At 40.2% G+C, this 24,199-nt stretch overlaps 1 protein-coding gene across 3 annotated transcripts in view; it reads right to left on the reverse strand.

Annotated features, from left to right (window-relative positions):
• Positions 1 to 18,174: 18,174 nt before the first annotated feature.
• The window catches only part of NARS2 (asparaginyl-tRNA synthetase 2, mitochondrial), a 156,453-nt gene continuing 150,428 nt past the window's right edge, over positions 18,175 to 24,199 (reverse strand). For all 3 annotated transcript variants that reach the window (XM_020972289.2, XM_020972288.2, XM_020972291.2), the window contains 2 exons: positions 23,949 to 23,975; positions 18,175 to 19,019 (listed from right to left, as the gene is read on the reverse strand). In XM_020972289.2, the coding sequence (XP_020827948.1) occupies positions 18,875 to 19,019; positions 23,949 to 23,975 (172 nt within the window). In that variant the 3' untranslated portion in view covers positions 18,175 to 18,874. The remainder of the gene's footprint in view (positions 19,020 to 23,948; positions 23,976 to 24,199) is intronic.

The raw sequence follows: 24,199 nt of genomic DNA on the forward strand, positions 1-24,199 counted from the left end.
AAAAAAGAGAGATGGAGATAAGAGAGACAGACAGACAGACAGAGAGACAGAGACAGACAGACAGATACAGACACAGGAAGAGACACAGACAGAGAGACGCACAGCGAAGAGAGACAGAGAGAGAGAGAGAGAGAGAGAGAGAGAGAGAGAGAGAGGGACAGAGAAATGAAGAGACCTGCCATTAACTCACTGTCTCATCACGGACCTCTCTGAGGCCCTTCTCTGAGACTCTGTTATCTCTGCAATGAGGGCTCAGGACTAAGTGACTTCTAACATTCGTTCTTACTTAAAAAGCTAGGAACTATTTTGTATACTCTCTAGTTTGAAGGAATTAGCAGAAAATGAGTAAAATAGTAAGTAGAAATCTTCAGCAAAATGACCTGACACCTTCTAATAACGATTTCTATTGCAGGTATACAGGATTATAGTTTCAGATCCAGAAGTGGGCCTGAGACTCATCAAAGCAATGCCCAAAGGTAATAGTTATAATAGCCTATATTTCTATGATACTAACAGTTTACAAAGCGCTTTCTTCACAACAACCCTGTGAAACAGGAGGTGCAAATGTTATCTCCATTTCACAGACGAGGAAAGTGAGGGTGGGGAGGCCAGTGGGAAGGTACTTGTTCACAGTCATACAGCAAGAAGTGATAGCTGCAAGTCCATTCTTCTTTCCACTAAGGCCCTAGAAAAGGTTTGAAAATCTGTCTCCTGCAATGCTTATTATCATCCACCACAGCTTTCAGCTATCATTGTAGCACATGAAATTCCATTTATCACAAAATAAGCATCTACTTGCTATAGAGAGTGGACTTTTCTTCCATTAAAATATATGCATTTAAAAAAAACCCCACACATATTGGGGCAGCTTGGTGGCACAGTGGATAGAGTACTGGCCCTGGAGTCAGGAGGACAGGAGTTCAAATCCAGCCTCAGACATATAACACTTACTAGCTGTGTGACTTTGGGCAAGTCACTAAACCCCAATTGCCTCGCCTCAAACAAACACATATTAAGGAGTGTCCCTTATTGTGTGGCTTCCTATCTTCCCCATCATTACTTCTGGCCATGCCCATCACAGCAATACCAATTATCAAGAGGAGCAACTGCTCCATCTGCTGTGAAAACACTAATGATAATAAACTCATGGGATTACAGAATCACAGGGTTCAGAACAGGGATTCTTAACCATTTTTGAGTCATGGATCATTATGGGAGTCTGGTGACACCTATGGATTCCTTCTCCAAATTGTTTTTTAAATGCATAAAATAGACATGAGTATAAAGGAAAGTGATTATGTTGAAATAGATGTCATTTTTTCTTCCATCTAAGTTCCTAGCCCTCTGAAATCTATCTATGGACTCCAGGTTAAGAACTGCTGATGTACAGTATTTAAAAATTATTTTTCATTTTTAAAAATTAAATTAATTTTTTTCAATGAATAAAAATCCATTTTCTCACCTTCCTCTAGCCCCACCCTCCCCAACTGGGAGGATAGGAGAGAGAATGAAAAACAAAGCCCTTTAACAAATATGCATAATGAAGCAAAATAAATTCCTTTATTAGCTGTGTCCAAAAATGGATGCCTCATTCTGTACCCTGATTTTATCACTTATCCATCAGGAGATGGGCGGCATGATTTCTCATCTGTTCTCTGGAATCATGGTTGGTCACCATGTTGATCAGGGTTCTTATGGTTTTCAAACTTGTTTTTACAGTGTCTAAATTGTTCTCCTGGTTCTGATCATTTCACTCTGCATCAATTCATACAAGTCTTCCCAGATTTTCCTGAAACTATCCCCTTTATCATTTATTATGGCATAATTGTATCATGTCATATTCATGTTCCACAATTTGTTCAGGCATCCTCCAGCTAGCTGACAGGCAACCCTTTAGTTTCCAGTTCCTTGCTCCTACAAAGAGAGTTGCTATAAATATTTTTGTACCTATGTCTTCATCTCCTCTTTCTTTGATCTCTTTGAGTTATAAGCTTAGTAGTGATATCAGTGGGTCAAAAGTTACTCTCAGATGAGTAACTTTTGGGACATAGTTCCAGAATGGTTGGGCTAATTCATAGCTCTATCAATAGTGGATGAATATGCCTGTTTTCCCAGAAGTCTCTCCAATATTTGTCATTTTCCTTTTTGGCCAACTTTACCAATCTAATGGGTATGAAGTGGAACCTTAGAGTTACTTTAATTTGCATTTGTCTAAGTAGTGATTTGGCCATTTTTTCATATGACTATAGATGACTTGGATTTCTTCCTCTGAAAACTGTTCACATCCTTTGACCATTTATCAATTGGAGAACGGTTATAGAGAATTTTTAAAAGCACTTTGCTTACCATAAGTCTGTAAGGTAGGTGCCCTTTCTGTTTTACAGATGAGAAAGTTGAAGTTCTGAGAGGATGAGTGGCTCGTCCATGATCACACAGCTTAAAAATGTCAGAGGCAAGATGCAGGGGACTCTAACCCTGAGCCCCTTTGTCTCTAAGAAAGGTGCTGCCATGTCAAGAATTTGGAGCAGGTCTTGTCCAGGAGCTCTTGACCTTCTGTGTGTCATGAACCCCTTTCACTGGTCTGATGAAGCTGATGGAACTTACCACAAGGAAAGAAGGAAATTTGCTAAATTTCAGTTATCGGGTAATAAAAATAAATTTTTTTCTCATCCAAGTTCAGGGACCCCCTTTAATCTCATCTACAGACCCCTCAGGCCCCAAGATAAGAAACTCAGAGCTAGTCTAATATCCTTATTTTACAGAGAAGACTAAGGTCAAGACTGGCAAAGGAACTTGCCCAAGTTCCTCGGAGCCCTGTCCGAGGCCTTAGGTTTGAATTCCAGGTGTGCCGCTACTACCTCATGCTGACCATCGTGACCTCTACATCACGATGTCTGTGAGAGTCTGCTTTCTAATTTGTATGTTTAGAAAAGGGCTCACATGAATGAGCTCTGAGGCTTTCCCTTCCAGCTTCAAATCCTGTGTTTGTTCAATACCAAGAAAGAGATACAAGAGGGACAAAAGTCTCAACTGTGCTTTTAATACTGTCCCCAAGTGAAGGCTGATATCCCACAGCCCAGAAGCTGCCATGTAGGTGGTGAAGTAAGGCACCAGCAGTTTATGAGACAAAGTACCTAAAGTACTTTGTTAACCTTAAAATGCTGTGTAAATGTCAGTCGCTATTATTACCCGTGGGACAGATGGAAGGCATGTATTCAAGGAGTACTGAGCCATAGCCTGAAGCAAGGCAGCTAATAGCTAGCATTTAAGATTCATAAGATACTCCACAAATATTAACAACCTTTGATTTTCATCACAACTCAGATGAGTAAACTGAGGCACGTAGAGGTTAAGTGACTTGCCCAGAGTCACACAGCTAGTGAGTGTTATGTGTCTGAGGTCACATTTGAACTCAGGTCTTCCTGACTCTAGGATTGGTGCTCTATCCACTGGGCCACCTAGCTGCTCCCAACAAATTCTTTTATAATGGGATTTGTTCTGTGAAGTTAGGATTCCGTCAAAGGGCTGCACTTGAGGACCTAGAGGGCCACATGTGTCCTCAAGATGGCAGGTTCCCCACCCCTGCTCTAGTCTAACACCCTTAATTTACAGATGAGGAAACTGAGGCCAGAGGAGTTTAAATGACTTGCCCATGTAAAGTAACAGAGCTAAAATAAGAACCTAGGTCTTTTGACTCCAAATCCAGTGCTTTTTCCACCAGCCAGGGTTTGGGAGACCTTTTATAGAAGAAAAGCCCCCCTTTGAAACAGTTAAATGAAGACCTTAAAATAGTTCTGTTCTTAAAATAGAACCCTTGGAAAAGCCACATCATACTATTTTTATAATTGATGCCTCAGGCATTTTATGTTAACCTCAGTTGTTCTAATTTATTTCCTTATATCATTTTGTTCAATTTGTAAAAGTTAATGTAAAACACAAGAATTGCTTCAAGGACTCCTAATTGTGTCCAGGCAGCTCCTCCATCACTCTAGACAAACCTCCCTTTCTTCCTTAGTAGTCTTTCTGAGTTACTGTAGCCCAAAAAGTCATCCTCTTGCTGCCAACCTTTCTGGGAAACTTAGCTAGGTGGGTCCTTGGACAATAAACACACAGTTCTTCTCTGTTGCTTCTCCAGTGTTGCGTTCTTGGCTGGTATACAACCTTTGAGAATGCAGTGAAAGAATCACAGAATCTTCTAGGCGGGAAGGTCCTCTCAGAGGGAATCTGTTCTAACCCATCCTTGACTGGGCATACACTCTAGAGGCTCCAATATCCCCCAACCAGGGATTCATTTGAATACCAGCACCTCCAGAAGCAGCCCGCTTCCCTTTGGGACAGCTAGATTTGCCCCTTGCCAGCACCCATTCTCCACGAAGGACTTATAAAAGGACAAGAAGAATGTCATCACCAGGTCAGGAGGCACTGAAGGACTTTCCTAATTTAATGTCTCCAGACATCTCTCTTTGTGACTTAGGCACTGGAGGGAAGGCCTCCAAGGAGCTCTTATCGCCAATTCCCATCAACACTATGGTAACATGAGTTTGTCAAATTAACTGTCATCTTTAGAAGAAGGGAGACAGTCTGGCATGTGAGGTGTGAGGAGGGGAAAGAGTAGAGAAGCTGGAGAAAGAAAATAAGGAGAGACTTGTAGAAGGCATCTGGTTGGAAATGCAAATAATGGAAGGGAATGAGCATTTATTAAACACTTTACTAACTAACGAAGTTAATGATTCTGTAGTTGGCTGTAGCTAAGCACTTTACAAACCTCTCCGTTTATCCTCACCTCAACCCTGGGGGTAGATGCCATTATCCCCATTTTATAGCTGAAGAAACTGAATCAGACTAGGCTAAATGCGTCCCAGCTAGACTTTTAACTCAGTTTGGGCACTCAATCCACTGCACCACCTAGCTTCCTCTGGCTGACTGGGGTGCGTGTTCCATGCTTTGCTTAATGACAGCAATGATTAAGGATTGGAACTTAAGGAATCAGGGCATGAAGAGGAGGAAAGAGCTCTAGGCCTGAGGTTTAGCCTCAGCACATGTGCATGTTAAAGAACACAGCTAAAAACCTCACTCTTTTATTTGGGCTAGAAAGAGTCTTAGGTACATATATTAAAAACCACCTGAGGTTTATTCTTTCATTTACCAAATTGCATTAAGCACCCATGATGTGTCAGGCATTGTGTTAGGCATGAGACAAAAAGACACAAAGGAAACTGTCCCAATCCTCCAGCTGACATTCTCTTGCATGTAGAAAATGAAATGTAAAATACATACAAAGGAATTTCTGAAGGGAGGACACTAGCAAGTGAGGGGCTCAGGGTAGCATTCACGTACCTGAGTTCAGAGTCGGCTGAAGCTGGGGGCTCTCGGAGGCAATGGTGAGGAGGACGTGTATTCCAGGCACAGGGGACAGAGGTAGGAGAGTTTATATCCTGTTTTAGGAACAAGAAGCAGGCTAGTTTAACTAGAATGTGGAAAATGAGGAGAGGAGTAAAGTAGAATAAGTCTGGGAAGGGCCAGAGTCAGGCTGTGAAAGGCCTGAAAGGGCAAACAGAGGAGTCTGTATTTTATCCTTGAGGCAAGGGCTGGGCTTTTTGAACAGAGGAGTGACACAGGCAGACCTGAACTTTCTCAAAGTCCCTTTGGCAGGTGTATGGGGGATGGGTTGGGTTGGGATGTGAGGGGTGAGAGAAAGCAGTGGAGGATTGCCTGAGTCTGTAAACTGGAGTAACAGAAATAGGGAATTCGAAAAATGGGGGAGGGGAAGGGGGAAGAAAATGAGTTATTTTGGGGGACATCCTGAGCCTATGAGACATCTGGTTCTAAATGTCCAAAAGGCAGCTGGAGATCACGAACCACAGCTCAGGAGACACTGGGGCTGGATGTACAGACCTGGGAGTCATTTTCATAGAAATGCTAGTTGAACCCAAGAAAGCTGACAAGATCTTTAATGGAATGAGAATAGAGAAAGAAGAAAAGATAGTTTAGGACAGAGCCCTGGGATATACCCACATTCGGGGGTGGGACAAGGATGATGATTCAACCAAGGACACTTAAGGAGAGGCCAGACAGGTAGGTACAGGGCCTTGAGAAAGCAGTGTCACAAAAACCCAAGGAGAGGGTGTCGGACAAGAAGTGATCCTGCAGACAGGTCATGAAGGATAAGGACTAAGGAAAGGTCAGTGGATTTGGTAATTAACAGATCCCCAGTAACTTTGTAGAGAACACTGCTGGTGGAGCGATGAGGTCAGAAGCTAGCTGTTAGCAATCTCTACACTGGTCTTTCCAGCTAGACCTGTACAATCACAGTCATCACTATCAGAAACATCATCTTTTTTTTTTCTTATTGGTCATAAGGGAATTTATTTGTAATTACCAAGAGCTCCTAGGTATTGTTCAGAACTTTCAGTATAGTCTCCTATTCAGAAATATCATCTTCAAAAACCAAAGATAACACACATTCATAAAAGTATTGTGCTTTTAACATTTCCAAGGTGATGTCATATCTTTTCTCTCATTTGATAATCACAACTCTAAGAGGGATGGACAAGTATAATTATCTATATAATTAGGAACTTACATTTAAACAGTGCTTTAGGGCTCACAAAGGATTTTCACAACCATGATCTTATTTGATGCACACAATAGTCTTGTTATCATCCCTGTTTTCCACACAACAAAAGTGAGGCCCTGAGGAAAATGACTTGTCCAAGATCATACACCTATTGCCACCCAGTACAGTGTTTTTGTATAAGACCACACACTGTTCCAGGACTTCCCTTTCGTTTTTATTGACTTGGCTTTTCTCTCTCCTTCCCTGCCCCCACCCTTCTAGTCTCATCCTTCCTGTGCTCCACCAGGCTAGTAACAGATCCTGTTCAGTGTCAGTTCTGCAATTAATCTATTTACCTTTTGAGGCTCAGGACAATGGATTCTTTTAGTGCAAAGTTCCCTATCTTTCTATTTCATTTATATCCTTCCAGTGTCATTTCCTCAATTCCAAAAGCTCTTAAACAACAAGGATGCAATTCAATTAATCCCTTAAGAAACACAGTGAATTAGAAGCAAAACGAGATATGTCTAAAACCCATTATACACAAATAGGTAATCCAGTTGTCTGGGAGGATGCCCAGACTACCCATGGCTTCATTCCTCTCCAGGATGCACTTGACTTTTCTCCCGGACCTTCTCTCTACAATGCCCCAGAAACCGACCTCACTGGGTTGTGGGGATCAAATGAGATATTTGTAACGTGTTCAGCACAGAGTAGGAACTTAACACTTATTCCACTCCTCTTCTCTGGAAACCCACTCTGAGATCTCTGAACTTCACACACTTGACCGACCGCCAAGTCTTCTGCAGCCTCTCCCTCTGATTGGCTGGCCCCTCCCATAAACTCCATTTTAAGGAGGAAGCCTAAGCCAGGCTATGCTTCTGACTCTTTGACTTTCTCTACAATATCCCTATACTGGACACCATCATCTCCTCCCTCCTCCTCCCCTTTCAGCTCCCTTTTATATGTTATCTTCCCCCGTTAGACTGTAAGCTCCTTGAGGGCAGGGAATGTTTTTCTTTCTGCGTGTATTTGTATTCTCAGCATTTAGCACATAGTAAGCTTTCAGACTTGACTTGACCTTAAGTGGCCCTAAAGACAAGACGCAAAAATAATTGTTGAACGACCACTGCTTTGGCTCCTTACCTCTGCTGATTTCTGTGGTCATTAACCTTAAACACACAGAGTTTTGTTCTGTATCTTGCTAATAAACTCACAGCATTAAGAAGAGCTAGGTGGTACAGTGGATAGAGTGCAAGAAGACTCATCTTCCAGACTTCAAATGTGGCTTCTAATACTTAGTAGCTGTGTGACCGTGGGTGTGGGTAAGTCACTTGACCTTATGTGCCTCAGTTTCCTCATCTGAAATATGAGCTGGAGAAGGAAATGGCAAACCACTCCATAACAAGAAAACCCCAAACAGGGACATGAAGAGTCAGAAACAACTGAACAACAATGCACTTACAATGCAATTTGGTGAATTAAAATTATATGCATTGATGGTCCACAAGTCTCCATTAGACTGTAAGCTCCTGAGGCATAATGTACCGAGTGCCATTGTTTGTTTCTGTTTGTCCTTCATTCTTGAAGATCAATGACATCACACGGTGCTGTTTTGACTCATTTGTGAATTGGATTTGTGTGAGGAAGAATTGCACAAAGTCCTCAGTCTCACTCTCTTCCAGAGTCATCAAAGTCCATCGGCAAGACAAAAGTGAGGATGACTTCTTTGATGTCCGGCAAAGCTCTGAGCGTTCCACAGTGCCTGCTTCAATCACTTTCATGGCTACGGCCACTGGAATAAATTGTTCTCATTTGCCCATTCCACTGGGGGATGTCTTCACACGCTTGAGGTAGACACCCCCCAGCTCACCGACAGGTTTGTGGCTCATCAAAGTTGAAACTCAACTCAAACTGGTTTAACAAGGTGTGACTACTGTGCACGCTGCAGCTTCTTGGAGCCACAGCTGAGTTGAGTGCCAGGTGGATAACTAAGGCGGATGAGCAGCCCTGAAAAGGGTTCGGTAAGGTGCTAGTACCCCTTGAACATCCATATACTCTGATATTCTGCTGTATATCAAGGCAGAAAGACCTGGGTTCAAATCCTATCTCCATCCCTTAGTGGCTGTGTGACCACGGCCAAGCCACTTCACTTTCTGAGCCTCAGATGCTTCCTCTATAAAATGGGGATGATGATATCTATAATACTTACAACCTCACAGGGTTGTTGTAAGGCTCAAATGAGATAATATGGGTAAAGGATTATAAACCTTAAAAAACTATGTAAAACATCTATATTTTTCTAAACTTTGTACCTCATTCAGGGCCTAGCCCCAGTGCTCAGTACATAGGTTGTAGTCAATAAATGTACTGTATTAACAAAGGACATAAGAAAACATTTAAACTCCTCACTCCACTCTCAGGGATCCTACAGTGATGTGTATTAATAATATATTTAGAAATGCCATGTAGATTCCAAAACAAATGATGAATCAGGTGTCCGGATGACTGAGCAAGGATCCTTGATATTGCAACACCTACTCATGTTAACCCATGCTTGCGACCCCAGTGTTACACCGGCCATGGCGAAATGCTGAGGCTCTATGAGTACAGTGTTAAATGCCATAGTTCAATGCTTTTTCATTCTGACAGGATGGTTTCATGGAAAGCCGACTCCTTTCTAAATGATTTCTAAACAGCATTTCTTTTCATCTCTTCATTCAATTAAGAGTTGTGAGGAATTCACAATCAAACCCCACCCCTTTCTCCCACATATTATTTAGAGAGCAGACTTCAGATTTCAGACTACACATAAACACTGATAAGAAGCCAAAAGAAACAGCACAGGGTTTTTACCAGTTCAGTCTTACTAAGCAGTTAGGATTTTAAGAACATTGTTTAAAAGCCCGTATTAAATGGTAGCAATATAGCCAGGAATCTTTGATCTATAGCAGGGGATTCTTACCCTATTTTGTGTCATGGACTCCTCTGGGAGGAAGTCTGGAGTAGTTTATGGCTCACTTCTCAGAACCACGTTTTTAAATGAATAAAATTCATTGAATTACAAAGGAAACTAATCATATTGAAATATAGTTATTAATATATGTGTCAAGTTCATAGTCCAGGTTAAGAACCCTTGACTATAATAAGCAGAGGTGCTTTTAAAATCTAAAGGTAGATTGAGATTAAGGATCTGCTGGATCTTTAATACCTACATTTTTGTCATGTTTTATTATGTGCAAATCAAAAATATAAATATTACTGTGAAACTTTAGATATTAATGGCTTGCACAGGAGTGGTGTACAAATCATTAAAGACACTGCATATCTGAAAAAGTGGTCACAAGAGAATGTGAGAGAATAGATGGATTGCCTGAAGACTACATTTGCTCTTCTCCAGAAAATAAAACAACCATACAGGGTAAGGCCTTCAGTGGACTAACTAGATTCTCTATGGAAAGTCATGGAGGAGAAAGAATCACACAGAACGAGGTGGTAAGACTGTGATCTGCACAATGGAGGGAGCATTTAAACTGACGAGGATAATAGATTCTTCTAAGTAGCAGGTAGAATGTGGGAGAAGCTTCTGACAGGTCCTTGCTGAACCAGCTAAAAGGCCAGATAGTTCCTTTATCACTGTGTGGAAGGTAATTCTGCATGGTCATAGTAGGGTCCTTGGATTGGTAGAGGAGGAAGAAAAAAAAGGCGATAATTTTTGCAATTAAAGTTGACAACATTCAGCTAGTGAGATAGCCAAATGGCGTGTCTCTTTTTTGAAGTGTGCAGAGGCAAAGGATGGATGCGTGTGAAAAGGACCTCTTTAATTTTAATTTTGCTGTTAGGTGCCACAACATAGTGCTGCAAATGGAATCAGGAAGGCCTGAGTCCAAATCTAGCCTCAAACATTTCCTAGCTACGTATCCTTGGTTAAGTTAATCTGTTCTGCTTCAGTTTCACCACCTGCAAAATGGGGATAATAGTACCTACCTCTCAGGGTTACGATGATACAATGAAATATTTGTAAAACTCTTTGCAAACTTTGTAGTGCTATATAAATGCTAGCGATCATCATCAGTACTGCTGTTATTACATTTTGGGAACGTGCTATAGTGTCTGAGCTTAGAGACTGAAAATCTGGGTTCAAGTACTAACTTTGACATCTATGTAGCTATGGACAAATCAGTCATCAAAAATTTATTAGGAGTCTACTATGTGTTAAGCACTGTGCAAAAGCCCTGGTTCAGTCAAGCTGCCCGAGACTGTTTGTCTCAGTAAAAAGAGCACAGTGAAGTTTGCATTACTTACTCTTAGCAGGTTGTTGTGAGGAAAGTGCTTTTGCAAAATGACATGGAAATATGAGCCATTATTATTTGGTGGCATGAACGATCTTTCTTGGGTTCTGGCTAGAAATTTTGTCAGAGGACCTGGGTTCAAATCTCATCTCTTACACTTACTTACCTGTGTAGTCTTAGTGAGGTCACAAACACCCTGTGTCTGTTTCCTCATCTGTAAGATGAAGGGGTTGGACTGTGTGGCTTCTAAGGTTGCTTCCAGATCAAAACCTATGGTCCTATGACACAGAAGCTGATTTATCCCCTTTAGAGACTGGTCACCCTATACATTATCTGACTGGCAGAATAACATTCTGTATCTCTACCCAAAGTGCATTTGATAAAAATATTATAGTAATACTTACCGTCCTCCAAAGTTGTGGTCTATTCTCAAAAAAGGCCACGACAGCATAAAATCAATAGACTATTAGAATTGGAAGCAATCCTAGGAATTAGAGTTCAAAATCTTCATTTTGCAGAAGAAAGTGAGACACACAGAAATAACCCTACAGTAACTCTTTGTCTGTTTCCTCAACCATAAAATGGGACAATAGTGGTAACTCCCTACCAGGGCTGTCATGAGGATCAAATGAAGTAATATTTTTAAAGTGCTTAGCACAGTCTGGCACATAGCTGGCACTTAACAAATATTTGGTTTCTTCCTTCCTGAGATAGTGGTTTCCAAACTTGATTTAACAACGCCTCTCCTTTAAAAAAAAATCATACGTCTTCCATTTTTTCATGAAATAATCTGTGATTCTTTTATTGGCCGGCATGTTGTAAATAAGATAATTTATTACAATTTTATCAACATAAACATCAAAATACAATACTGTTAAAATAATAAATTCCTTCGTAACTTTCATATTCATAAATGATACAAATAGCATATAACAGTTTTAATGCATTAGGTGGGCTGGTTTTTCAGAATCAAGTTTTTCAAAATCTGGTGTATTTTCCACCTTTAATCAAGATCATCTTTATAACAGAGACAGAAGAAAACTGCTTCCCACAAATGGGGAACTACATGGTTATAAAATTTGTACTATTTGATAAACACAGCACTTTTTCATCACCTATAACGATGTTCAGGTTCAAATACTTGTTTCAATGTACACAATTTATGAACTGTTCACACTGTGATGGAATAAGGCCTAATGCATCATACTGTCCATGGCAAATGTGTTCCTTATTCATTCATATTCAGAAACGTTTTGGTGTTTAAAATAAAATGAGAACTGCTTTTGTGATTGGTCACATGACTGAATAAAAAAGCTTTCGCTTCAGTCTTTTTCAGTTGTACGGCAGCTACTTTAAAAATTAGGAAATAGCTAAAAATATTATTTTGCAAATTTGCTATCCAAAACTGTAATTTTTTCTTAAATGCAATTTTTCTTCTTTCTTGATCAGAGTATGAATTTGAGGCTCTTACCTTGATTTAGAACACTCAGTTTAAAAATCACCTCCCTAGGGGCAGCTAGGTGGCACAGTGGATAGAACTCTAGCCTTGGAGTCAGAAGGACCTGAGTTCAAATGCAGTCTCAGACACTTGACACTTATTAGCTGTGTGACCCTGGGCAAGTCACTTAACCCCAACTGCCTCCCCAAAGAACAAACAAACAAAAAAATAAAATCACCTCCCTTTTACACAAGTTTCAGGAGTGAATGTGTCATACAATAAAATTTATTTCATCTTTATTAACATTAAGAAAAATGTCAAATTATTGTAGCTCAAACATTCTTTGAATTACTTTGGTATAACAAAAACAGTGTTTCCAAATAACATAAAGGTCCTTTGTGCTCTGTCTCAATGTCGTCACACCGTTTTGTAAAGGGTTTTCTTTTAATAGACTTTTTTCGTAGAGTTGATTATTCTCATAAAACTTGACAAACTATGTAGCTCCAAAAAAAAATCTGTCAACTATATTGAACATTTCTCTTGATGTGGCATTGTTATCAATAGAACGTCAGTTGGAACATTTCATATGCATGTAATTAAACATCTTTAACTGTATCTGCTCCTTTACTTGCAATGAAATTAAGATCTTAGTTTCTCAATTTAGTTAATTCTAATGTCTTCAGACACATAGATAATTCTTTTCCCACCATATTACCTGCAAATTCCATTTGAAGCTGTTTGGCATAGGATTTGCTAGGTATTGTTTTGACCCTATCAACAGCTGTAGGTGAGTAATAACAATATCTCTCTTATTGCACAGGGCTTGGTAGTCCTGTAAATAACCTTATATGATGAGCAGCTAAGTGGTGCAGTGGATAGAACACTAGGCATGGAATCAGGAAGACCTGAGTTCAAATCTGGCCTCAGACACTTACTAGCTGTGTGACCCTGGGGAAGTCACTTAACACTATCTGCTGCAGTTTCCTCATTTGTAAAATGAGCTGGAGAAGGAAATGGCAAACCACTTCAGTATCTTTGCCAAGAAAACTCCAAAATGGGGTCACGGTCAGATAGGACCGAACAACAACTTTATGCGATACAAACAATTCTTTTTATGCCAAAGACAAGGTTACTGAAAAACCACTGTGCTACTTTTTTTTTTTTTTGGTCTAGGCAATGAGGTTAAGTGACTTGCCCAGGGTCACACAGCTAGTAAGTGTTATGTGTCTGAGGCCGGATTTGAACTCAGGTTCTCCTGAATCCTGGGCTGATGCTCTATCCACTGTGCCACCTAGCTGCCCCAACCTTGCTACTTTTTAAAAAGAATCAAATTTCCCTGGAAAAATTATTGTTTTTTGGGGGCATCCATCATATAAACTTTTAATAAGTCAGTTCAACTGATTAGGTTTCATGTTATTGGCAGCTAAAGCATTCTTACAAAGCAAAGTGTTTTTTCCCTTCTACCAATAATAGTATTTGCAAATGCCAATGATAAATATGGATTATATTTTCTAGATTTGTGCTTTTCACTCTGTGTTTATGTGTTTACACTATTATTCTCTCTTTTCTTTGCTTATATTAGTTTTAGATTTTCTCTTCAAGCCAATTAGGTACTTAGGTACCATGAAGGCATACGCTTTCATTTAAAAATAAGAGATAATAAAAATTTAAGGCAAAGTTAAATTTAAGAATTTCAAATGATTACCTGTAACTCTTCTTGAATTAAGAAGTTGCATTTTTTTGAAACCACCTTATTATTTTATACTTAGCAAAATGATGTTGAGAAATATGAGATATTTCAGATTACCTGAGTTTATGCATTCACATTCAAATGAATCAATCAAACAATTTGTCTGAATCCATAAGCCTCTGCCAAACGAACGTGTGGGCGTCAGTCTGGGCCAGCATCAAAATTTGACAGCATAGATTCAATCTGACATCATTTCCCCATAAATGTGTACAACTCTACACGACCTCATACTCCAGTGTTAGTTGGAGCAACTTTAGCATATTAGTCTTACTCCTACTGTCTTTGATTGGAATTTTATTTTCATTTAACAAGGCCCCAAACCTTGGACAATGCTTCCTACCCTTCTTCCTTACTGTGCCAGAACCTGTAATTTGGAAGCCTCCGCCCTAAGGTCCCACAATTAGCTGGGGAGTTCCTTTTCTTATTTATTAGAATCTAGTTTCGAGCTTGGTCAGTCATTTTTAAAGGCAGAGTACTACATACTGGCATCAAAACGGCACATCGCAGGATCAAAAAGTGAACGTGGGAAGGAACTTAGGAGGCCACAAAATCCATCTCCATTTTACAGATGAGAAAACTGAGGCTTAGAGACTAAGTGACTTGCCCCAGATTACCTAGAGAGCAAATGTCTGAGGCAGGATTTGAACCCAAGTGTTCCTGATTACAAACCTCCCACAGTGCTCTCCTGACCAAAGTGCCAGCTCATAGTTGTGGACATAGGGCCAGGGAAAACGTTCTTTTCCAGGTATTGTGCAGGGAGGATCACGAAGCGGGACGACAACTACTTCCTGTTGACTCTTGCCCTTCTATAAAGCCAACATGACAGGTGTGCAAGTACCTCAGAGGTGCTCAATAAATACTGAACAAATTCTTAACTTCCTAAAAAATGACCTGCAAAGACTTATGGGGGACCGTTCATAGCACTTTTGTGTGCATGCATGTGTGTACCTAATGAAATTAGTTATTTTACAGAAAACCTTCCCCCAGCAGACAATAAACTGTATGAGGGCAGGAAAGGTAGCACATCTAAAGTTTCCATCAGCACAGCACCTGAAAACATAGGAGGCGCTTACAAAATGTTGAATTCTCCTTGCCTTCCCATTGCTTTGTACACAGTAGACATTTACTAAATGTTTGTTGTTCCACTGAATTGGTCTTCATGTTGACTTCTATTTTGTCTTGGTATACTTCACCTTTCAGTTTGTTGATTATGTATGGAACTTCAGCTTAATTAAAATAGGTGGGTATGGTTAAAGAAAAAAAAATGAAGTGCCAATTTTAAGTTACAAGATAACATTTTAAACAAGAAAACTGCTCAAGAATAGACTGTGTAGATATAGACTCCCCATTGAACATTATTGAATGTTGTAGGTATCTCAAACTCAGCATTTCCAAAATGGCACTCATCATGTGTTCTTCCAAACTTCCCTGTTACTACTGAGGGGTCCACCATCCTCCTTGTCAGCTGGGCTCACAATACCAGTCACACTTGGATGCCTCATCATCATACCCCACATATGCAATCAGCTGTCAAATACAGGGTGTACCCAAAGTCTCTGTGTAGTTTTAAGCTTCAACAGTTGAAAAGCCATTGCTTTTAAAATAAGGCAACACCTTGTATTATTTCTATCACCTTGCTATTCACTACCTTTCTAGTTCAGGTCCTCTCCTACCTGGAATGATCTTCCTTTTCATCTCTGCCTACCAGAATTGCTGGCCTCTTTCAAGACTCAGCTCGCGAGCCTGATCCTCCCAACTGCTAGGCCCTCCCTCAAAAAACTATGCTGCATTCATTTTCCATACATTTTTATCTACTCATGCAGCCCCTTGTCAGCCAGAAGAATAGTGGAAGTGTAGTTTTTCTGAGCTAGACGCAAGGGATGAAGGATCACTGGAGGCAGAAGACTTAAAAGGACAAGGGAAGGCCAGGAACCTTTGTTTTGCTCTCTTTGGAGAGGAGAGGGTAAGGCAGTCGTGTACTAGTCATGAGCTGATGACATGGAAGGGTGCTTTTACCCCAATCTAAACACAATCATGAGTAGCTGGAGACTTGTTTAGTTCATGGACCCACTTGAAGAGTGAAAAAGAACTGAAAAAAACTGCTATTCACTTGGATACACCCATTTACTGCATAATGGAACATGGTGATGTCATCCTGTGTCCCCCTCACCTCCCCCCCCCCACCTCATTGCTACCTGGCATCACTCCCCACAGGGGTATCCTACACAATTTGAACCTTGTTTGTCTGGTGTGTATAGTTTTATAAGGGGTTTTGTCTCCAGATAAAGATAACCTGATTTTTGTTGCATTCTGTTGCAAGGGAGAGGTCAAAAGGGAATCTGGAGACCATTACTTTACACTTAGCCAAGTCTGTAATAAGCTTTTTCTGACTGTACACAAAAGGGCCTCACTTAAATATATTCATGTTGCTTCCCCTGCTAGAATGTAAGCTTCTTGTGAGTAGAGACTGCTTCGCTTTTATCTTTGTATCCACAGTGCTTAGTATATAGTACAGTGCTTGGCAACTAGTATGGCCTTAATAAATGCTAATTTATTAAGCATTACACTACAGAGGATAATGATAAAGGAAGTAAGAAACTATCTAGAGGAGGTAGAAGTTACATCTAATAATGGGGATCAGTAAAGTCTACACGTGGCTGTGAATGGTGGGTAGAATTCTGACAGATGAAGCAGGCATATGACATTACAGGTAAGAAAATAGCGTTAACAATAGTGTAGGGGCAGCTAGGTGGCGCAGTGGATAGAGCACTGGCCCTGAAGTCAGGAGTACCTGAGTTCAAATCCGGCCTCAGACCAAGCACTTGACACTTACCGGCTGTGTGACCCTGGGCAAGTCACTTAACCCCAACTGCCTTAAAAACACACACACACACACACACACACACACACACACACACACACACACACACAAACCCCAAAAAACAAAAACAAAAACCCAATAGTGTAGAGGCTGCAAAGCATGGCATACATTTTGAAGAAAAGAAAGTCATCAGTTTTACTTCAGGGAATGAAATGCTTAGAGGAGTGGGATGAAATAAAGTTGGAAAGATAGGTTGGGGCTTTTGAGTGCCAGAATAATGCATCTGAATTTCATTCTGCGGGCAATGGTGAAGAAATACTTGAGCAAGAAGATGACTCTGGCTTTGGCTTTTCTTTTAGAAGACAGGTAGTGTGTGCAGGACAGACTGGAAAAGAGATAGACTGGAAGTGGGAAGGTTGGTTAGGACACTACTATAATTGTCAAGGTAAGCAGAAATGGCAGACATCAACTAGGGGGTGATAGTGATGGGAATGGACAGGAAAGGTACAAAGGATTTAGAGATAGAAGAGAACATAAAAATCACCTAATCCCCAACTCCTTCATTTTACATGAGCAAACTGGTCCAAAAAGGTGAAGAACCTTGTCTCAGGTCACACAGGTGAGCAAGCAGTGAAGCCTGGATGCCAATGTAGGTTTTTAGACCACAAACTCAGCACTCTTTTTTACTACACCACATTTTAAGGTGGATGAGGGCTGAGAAAAGACCACAGGAATGGGCAGCCACCAGTGACTCTTGAGATAGAAATGTGTGATGAAGAATGCAGCCATTTTAAGGGATTAAGGATAAGAAAATGGAGAAAAGTGGGACAGACTAAATGATTCTTTTAAATTTGGAGGTAAAGGGAAGAAGCGCGGAAGGTTGCTTAACAAATCAGCTTGACTTTATCATATACGTGTATACGGCTCTTGGGAGAAATCTAATAGAGACTAAGTGGTTCCAGCCCCAGCTTTGGAGACTCCATTAATATCCTTACCTAGCACTCTGTATCTCTGGTGTACTCATTATTCTGTATGACAGTTATTAGTGTATGTGTCCTATCCCATTACTGTACTTTGAGCTCTGTCTTATCTAATCTTAACAAATCTTTGTTGAACTGAATTAGTGAGCACTGGTGGAAAGCCCACAAAAAGCAATTTGCTTTGTGGCTCTTGCCAATGTCTAGGTTTAGCTCCATCTCCATGGGGATAGCATGCTACTGCCTCAGAGGAGTTCTTCCAAATTTAGGTGTGATGGGAATTTGGGTAGAGCTGGAGAGAATCAGATACACAGATTTTTAGCACATTCCCCTCAAAACATCTATGAAAAATCCATTTTATTGCATTATTAGGATTATATGAACAATTCTTAAACTATTTAGGATAGAAAAGGCTGACCACATATTCTGAAATACACTGTTGCCAGAATTAACATAGCCAAGCTACAGTGGTAACATTTATCAGGTTTCCCTACAATGTTCTGTTCTTACAATAAAAAAAAGAATTATGTGCATAAATTATTTAACTTCATTTTTTGCTTAGTAGAAAGGTGATTTCAACTATGAACTATGATTTCACAAGAACCAATTTAATCCCAGTTTACACAAGGCCTAGCCGAGGGTGTGTGATATAGCACTTAGAAATGGTAGGCAGCTATCAGGAATTACATGGTAAGCAAAACAAACAATCAGGGCTTTCTTACATACCAGCCAACTTTGGGCAGTGGTCTGATGATTAAGAAAAAACCCATCCTAACATCCTGTCTTTCACAGCTACAGGGTACATATTTTTTCCTTCTGTTTCTTCTTCCCTTTGAGACACAGCCTTGTTTTGCATTCTTGTCCAAGAAGATTTTGTAGGAGGTTTTTTTGTGCATAAAGGTCCAAAGACTTCCTCCAAATCTTAATTTCTTCTCTTTGCACATTTCAAATTTTATGGTAAGAATTTTCAACAGTATTTAAAAAATTCAAATTGGCATGTTCTTGCATGCATGAGTTTTATATACTATTTAAAAATTTTGCTATAAAAGACATGAATGAGAAAACCTTGGAAAAGGGATAACATCTTTGATGTTGTGAACTCCCAAGATGCATTGTAGATACCGTTCAAATCCCATCCCAAAGCCTCCATGTGGCACAGAACCAAACCGACGAAGATCCAGATACCTGTTTTTGAAACAGAGAAATATCATCTATAAATGCTTCATGATATCAGCTGTTACGATTTAGCACTTCATGTTTTGAAAAATTTGTTGCAATCATCTGTTATTCTTCATACTATTGTGGTAGATGAATGTTTTTCCCCAAAGAGACAGATGGAGGAAACAGAGGCTGCCCAGACAAACATCAGCAGATCCTTCTACCCACCATTCAAGTTTTTGGCCACTGCAACACCCTTTTCCATTATAATTTTTGTGGCAGGAGATGCAAAGATTTTCAAATTACTTTTCTTTTAAATTAATTCCCTTATTAGACTTGGGAATACTAGTAATAATATTCTTTTCATCTCCAGGGTCACATAGTTCAATGCTGAAATGAGTACAAAAGAGTTTGGCTAATATACTGCATAAGTATTATATTTTATAAAGGCAATGAATCCTGCAGGGCTGTGAAGAGATCACCTCTCAGTACCACCTCACAATCCTCTGCTCAAAAGTATAATGTAAACAAAGAATCACTTTTGGAAACTGGAAGTCTGTGAAACTGCTGGCTATGAAACAGGAGAATGCTTCTCCACAGGAGAACGCCAAGCATAAAATGCAATTCTGGCTTTGTCCCGAGCTCTGCTCTCAGCTACTCTATGGGGTTCACTGAATATGTGAGTAAGGTAATGGACCAAGTGCAGAGGGGAGACATTATTTTCTTATGAAAACCCTAAGAATGGAAAGCCTCACTAGATAGCTGACTCTCTAGTACACAAGCCATAGAAGAGGACTACATTGTTTTTTTTTTTAAAAGAGAAGAACTCCTCTAAAGTCCTAATCTGATGCATCATTATGAAGTAGAGGTAATTTTGTGCTTTCAAAGGTTATGCCAGTGAAGTTACAAGCTTTGCTAGATCCTATCAAGCTTGAAAGATCTGGTGATGAACTGATCATCTGTCCAAGACCCAGCCTAGCCATGTTCATTCAAAAAGAGTCATCGTGAGAGAGGTGGCCACCAAGTGAAAATATTTTTTGGTCACAACTCATCAAAGTTGTGATGTTTTTGTTTTTCTTTTTTCTAACACAGAATTTTATTGTAATTCCTGTTACAACTCTGTGTGGTGCTCAAAACTCCAGAAGGATCATATACAGAAGCCCTTTTTTTGACCCTTGTGCTGGGCCTAAGTCAAGAACATTGTTCCTCGAGTCCCTACCTCCCTCATAAGGCACTTGGTGGTAAAAGCTTAGCCAGTCGTTTCCCGCTCCTAGGAGCAGGGAAAGGAGCTGGGTGATTCAATCATTCTGACAGAGATGACAGGGGTGGGGGTGGGGGGTTGGCGTTGTGGCAGCATCTTCCACTCCCAACAGCTACCCCAGAACTAAAGGATGGTATGAACAAACACCCAGGTTCTAGTGATAGCTCTACCACTCTTTGTGAGATCTAGGGCAAACCATTTTACCTCTAGGTCTCAGTTCTTTCATCTGTACAACTGCTCCAATTTACAATTCTGTGAGAAGAAGCCTAAGGCAAAAACTCCTGGGATGCTCTGGATGAAGAACAGGTTAAGTAGCAGCAGGGCCCAGAGAATGAACTGGAGAGCATCTTTCAATCTCAGCTCTGTCTGTATCCCTGACAGCCCCACCTTTTCAGGAGCCCCAAGAGAGGTATCAAAAGTAGAGGGTAAGGACACCCGTCATGCTATCAACCCATTCACACTCATACTACACATCCCCTCACTGCAAGTCTACGATGCCAGAGATGAAGCTCAAAGAAGAAACTATCCCACTCCCATTGGCCAAACACCGATTTGGAAGAAATTCCAGGCCTGGGGTGGCGGGAAGGAGCCCAATAGAGATGGGCAGAGACTGAGGTTTGCTTTCTGGCCTTAGGCAGAGGTCAGGGTTCATGGTAGATGGGCCAGGGCCGGGCACTATTACATATTATGCCCAACTCCCACTAAACACTACATACACATCAGTGGATCATGTCTATACAAAGGATGAGGGGGAAGGACTATGTGGGTGGTGGGGGTGAGGGGAAGACTAAGAAGACAGGATTTTGGAAGCCTAGTGCAAGAGAGAATCTGCCACAACTCATCAAAGCCTGCTAATGTTTATAGCGGCTGCAGTTTTCATCTATGAAGGGAGTACCCAAACCAAAGAAATCACAGGTCCCTGAAGCACTGCAGTATGGCAGGGCTAAGAAGAAAATACACACAACACAAAGAGGAAATTTTGACATAAAATACAGGTTAAAATACTGAGTAATGGAACTTTTGGCACTACTAGACAAAACTGAAAGTTCTACAGCTCGTTTAGACACTATAGTGAGTAGTCATTAGTCCCTTCAGAGTGAGGACTGAGTCCTGTTCTTCATATTTCTTCTTGGCAACTCTCACAGCAGTGACTAATAAAAATGAAAATGACTGGTTAAAAATGATTTCAATTAAAGCACACCTCCCTTTCTACTAGCAAATGGTATAATACAAAAATGGAGAGTGCCATAGTAACAGTTTCAATGATGCTATTAGGTGGTTTGGCTTAACTATCTTGGGGGGAGGGTATAAATCATTGTGAAGTATTTGTTGGGTCAACATTAAAATGAACCGTTAAAAAAGAAGGCATTTTGTCCTCATATTCAGCACTAGACCCAAACTCAATTTCAGTTGAATGTAAGGACAAACTTCCTCACAATCAGAGCTGTACTGAAGTGGAATGGGCTACACTGTGCAGGAGTGAGTTCTTTAAGCAGATGAACACATATGAGCATTTCTTAGGAAGCCTATAGAAGGGATTCTTGTTCAAGTGGCTTCTGAGGTCCTTAATGCTATGATTTTATGTGGCTATAAATAACTAAGCAAGGACATTTTTGGGTGGGGAGAATATAATTTTTGAAATTTTGAAATACTAACAATGAATCACAAATGAAGTGAGAAGCTAATCTAGGTAACACCACTGAAAACCGGATGCTTATTTACTAAGGTAAGATTTAAACAGTTCAGCCACCTCTTCCCTGCAGCCTGATTTGTTCATTTAATAATTCCTTCCTCATGTTAAGCCCAAGGACAATGAGCTATGTGGTAACTGAATCGACCTCAAGTTCAATAAGCCAGGATGACAGGACATATTCTGGCTTAGTAAAGAAAATGAGATGAATTACAGAGAGCGTACATAAGCACTCACCCACAAACAGTGGCTAGAAAATGTGAAGGGCCATATAAGATCTGAGCTTGGCAGAATGTAGAAGCAGCTCCCATTGTCTAATGTTCCCACCTTACCTTAGCTTGATGTGACTCAAACTGTCACCTTCCCAGGGGGCTAAAACATGCCAATCAATCTATACAAATATCTATTCTTTGGAATTCTGATTCAAAAGAATGTTGCAGGGAGGAATTTTGGTTTTCCTTGCTTCTGACAAATGGAAAATACACTTCTGAGACAAAACAAAAACTGTTTTATGAATTTATAGTTGATTATCAGTTGTCATGTTCTTTTCCAGGGTAGCCAGATTACAGAAGTGATGTTGTGAAATTTTTCATTTGCATATGTCAGGCCTAAGAATGAGGATGTGAGCAAATTCTTAGACACCTGCTGGTCTACTTAGACTGGCTACTCCTATTCTGGTGCAGCAATAGCTAAACTAAAATCTTGTCAGAAGAATCGAATAACAAATGCTAGTACTGGGAAGTATTAATGGTTTGTAATTTCGATTAAGAATGGAAAATTATCTAAATAATCAAAATAGATTAGGAAAATGGTAAACTTACTTGACCAATAATGCAAACTCTCTTATATAGAACTTTATCTATGAATAGTTAAGGTCTCTATAGATAATAAATATCATGAGATGAAGGAATCTAGTTTGCTTAAAGGGGAACAATATGCGTGGCTGAAGACAATGAACAGAATGACTGTTACTGCAAGGTAGGGGTGGAGTGGTATGCTGGAAATAATACTGTATTTTAAGTCAGGAGACTTAGATTCTATACTGGGGTCTGCTACTGACTACCTGGGAGACCTTGGGCAAGACACTTAAACCTTTCTCACAATCATTTTCCTAAATTGTAAAGTGAGGTTAAGGGGGATAATCTAGATGATCCTATAATTCCATGGCTACAGTACAGAGTTGGGATTCAGAATTCTACCCTAACCCTAGTTTACTCCCATTTCTAGAACCTTCCTCTTCTCCAGATGAAGGGTAGCAACATCATTTGTTCTTGCCCTTTCATGCATAGGGACGTCTGGAGGATTCATGAGATTGTTGACAGAATATACCAAGTTCTGAAAGAATTACATTATGTAAATTTACAAAGAATATTTTGCATTTATTTACATTATCTGAAGGGAAGAATTGTTATACCAAAGTCAGAACTAGAGAGAAGGAAATATTTTTTCCCTGAGGTACTTGAGCGCTCTGGAGTTAATTACTTCAAACTTGGAAAAATTGACTCCTGTAGATATCAGTGATATCTACAATCACTGAAAAATAACTTCCAAAGTATTCATTCATTTAAAAAACCTATTAAGCCCCAACTATGAGGTGCTGGGGGTGGGGGCAGGACACAAAGTTTAGATGAGACAGGGTCTCTGACCTCACATAGCTTACAATCCAGCAGGGGAATAAGACATCAACACAGATAATTATAACGAACAATATCACACAAGAACATTTGAGAGCTATTTAGCCATTGCTCAGTTGGGCAAGAATTAAAAAAAATAAAGAAGGAGAGGGAGCATATTCCAGGCAAAGGGAATATTTTGAGCAAATGCAAGAAGGTGAGAAAATAGTGTTATGTTTGAAAGACAAAAAGTAGGTCAGCTGGCTGAAGCAAAAAGTGTGTGGGAAAAGAGTAACATGAAGTAATGCAGCCAAGATGGGGTGGTGAATTATCCCAAGCAGGTAACAGGGAACTACTGAAGTTTTGTTAACAATGAGCAGCCACATTCTTACCATTGGTAGGTATCTGTCAGTCCTAGTCTGTAAAAGAAAAAAAAAACTTTTAGGAAGTGATCAGTTCATTAACCAACAACTATTTATCAAGCATCCTCTGTGAGCCAAAGCAATCCAATGGAGGGCGTACCATGAAATGCTAGCCCAGGCAGAGTGCTGGAAAAGTGCTGGACCTGGGGTCACAGGAGGCCAAGCTCCAGATACTGTACTCCACTCTTCGGATAAGTGGGAGTGTGAGTAGGTCATGTGAC

Source organism: Phascolarctos cinereus, unplaced genomic scaffold, assembly GCF_003287225.1.
Source record: "Phascolarctos cinereus isolate Bilbo 61053 unplaced genomic scaffold, phaCin_HiC Scaffold_726;HRSCAF=1367, whole genome shotgun sequence".
In the NCBI taxonomy this organism is placed as follows: Eukaryota; Metazoa; Chordata; class Mammalia; order Diprotodontia; family Phascolarctidae; genus Phascolarctos; species Phascolarctos cinereus.